A 1314-nucleotide genomic window follows, 5' to 3' on the forward strand; every position below is an offset into this window, starting at 1 on the left:
TTTTTGCCTCTTTCTTTCACACTCAATCCTGAGCCCACTGCTAACACACACAACAGAAGCAAGGTATCTTCACATGGGAAGTCATTGTGGACACTCTTGTATATGGTGTCTGGATGGCTGCGCTGTGCCTGTCATCTTTCTCCCTAGTGATGTATGGATGGGGTGACGGCGACCTCGGAAGTGGCTGCAACACCAGCTACCATGGCAGCGCTCACTATGATGGCAACTGTGAAACGGTGTTCCGTGCTCGTGCAACAACATTCGTTTGCATGACCTGGTTCGCGCTCTTCCTGGCGTGGGAACAGATTGACATGCGGCGCAGTTTCTTCCGCATGCAGCCTAACTCCAAGAGATACTTTACCCAGTGGATGTTTGATGTTTGGCGCAACAAGTTCCTTTTCACCGGTATCATGATCGGATTTATCACCACATTCCCAATTCTGTATATCCCTGGGCTCAACGATGTGGTATTCAAGCACACCGGCATCTCCTGGGAATGGGGAGTGGTATTCGTGGAGGCAATCCTGTTCTTCATGGGCGTTGAGCTGTGGAAGTGGTGCAAGCGGATCTTTTTCCGGCGCCAGGCGTACCGTCACAAGAACGAGGGTGACAAGAGGCCCCCCAACGACTTCAGCCGGTACACCACGATGAGCCGGTCTGATACACAAACAGCGAGCGACTTGAAGATCGAAAAGTCCATGGTTTAAATACACGATACCATGGCTTCCTTTGCACATTTTGATTCCGCTCATCTTGTACGGGAGAACCCCCCCACCGGCGAGGCCATCTCGCCATGGGCGTTTAGATTCACGGTTTCCAACATTAATCTTCATTTGTCGGTCTGTTAGAGAAGACCCTCAGAGGGTTATTAAGGCATCACCTTGCGTTGATGATTAATGTTATCACTGCGAGACGTGATCATGAGTTTTGGCGTATATACTTAATGAGCATAGTTCATAGACAAATACCATTTTTCTTTTCTCCTTTCAATCCTGTTGTTCTTTGTAGGAACGGTGAAAGGAGTGGAACACGAACCTCGTTTCTCTTCCGTGGCGTGTATCAGGTGGAGACGAAAATTCAACGAGCATCATCTGCGACAGTAGCTAGGTTAGTCAACTTAGAGAAAGGCGTCAGTACCATGAGCAAAGTAGTGATCTGGTAACACCAGCCACCGGGAGATTAAATAGAATGCCCTGTTAATCAGGCTCCGAGCGAGTCGGAAGGGTCGCCTAGGGAGGAGAATGAGAGCGGAGGGCGGAAGCACAGGGCCCTTAAATACACCATGGAGGGAAAAAAAAAAAAAAAAAAAACACA

At 48.9% G+C, this 1314-nt stretch overlaps 1 protein-coding gene across 1 annotated transcript; it reads left to right on the forward strand.

Annotated features, from left to right (window-relative positions):
* BDV27DRAFT_137583 (uncharacterized protein) lies at positions 1-1298 on the forward strand. The gene has a single exon (XM_032069023.1). It carries the CDS (start codon positions 114-116, stop codon positions 705-707), a length of 594 nt encoding a protein of 197 aa, XP_031921597.1. The 5' UTR covers positions 1-113; the 3' UTR covers positions 708-1298.
* Positions 1299-1314: the final 16 nt, after the last annotated feature.

The sequence above is a fragment of the Aspergillus caelatus genome (genome assembly GCF_009193585.1).
Source record: "Aspergillus caelatus strain CBS 763.97 unplaced genomic scaffold BDV27scaffold_326, whole genome shotgun sequence".
Taxonomy (NCBI): Eukaryota; Fungi; Ascomycota; class Eurotiomycetes; order Eurotiales; family Aspergillaceae; genus Aspergillus; species Aspergillus caelatus.

What these genes read in the sequence shown, in the direction of transcription:
- BDV27DRAFT_137583 (XM_032069023.1), top strand. Translation starts at nt 114, where the DNA reads ATGGCTGCGCTGTGCCTGTCATCTTTCTCCCTAGTGATGTATGGATGG.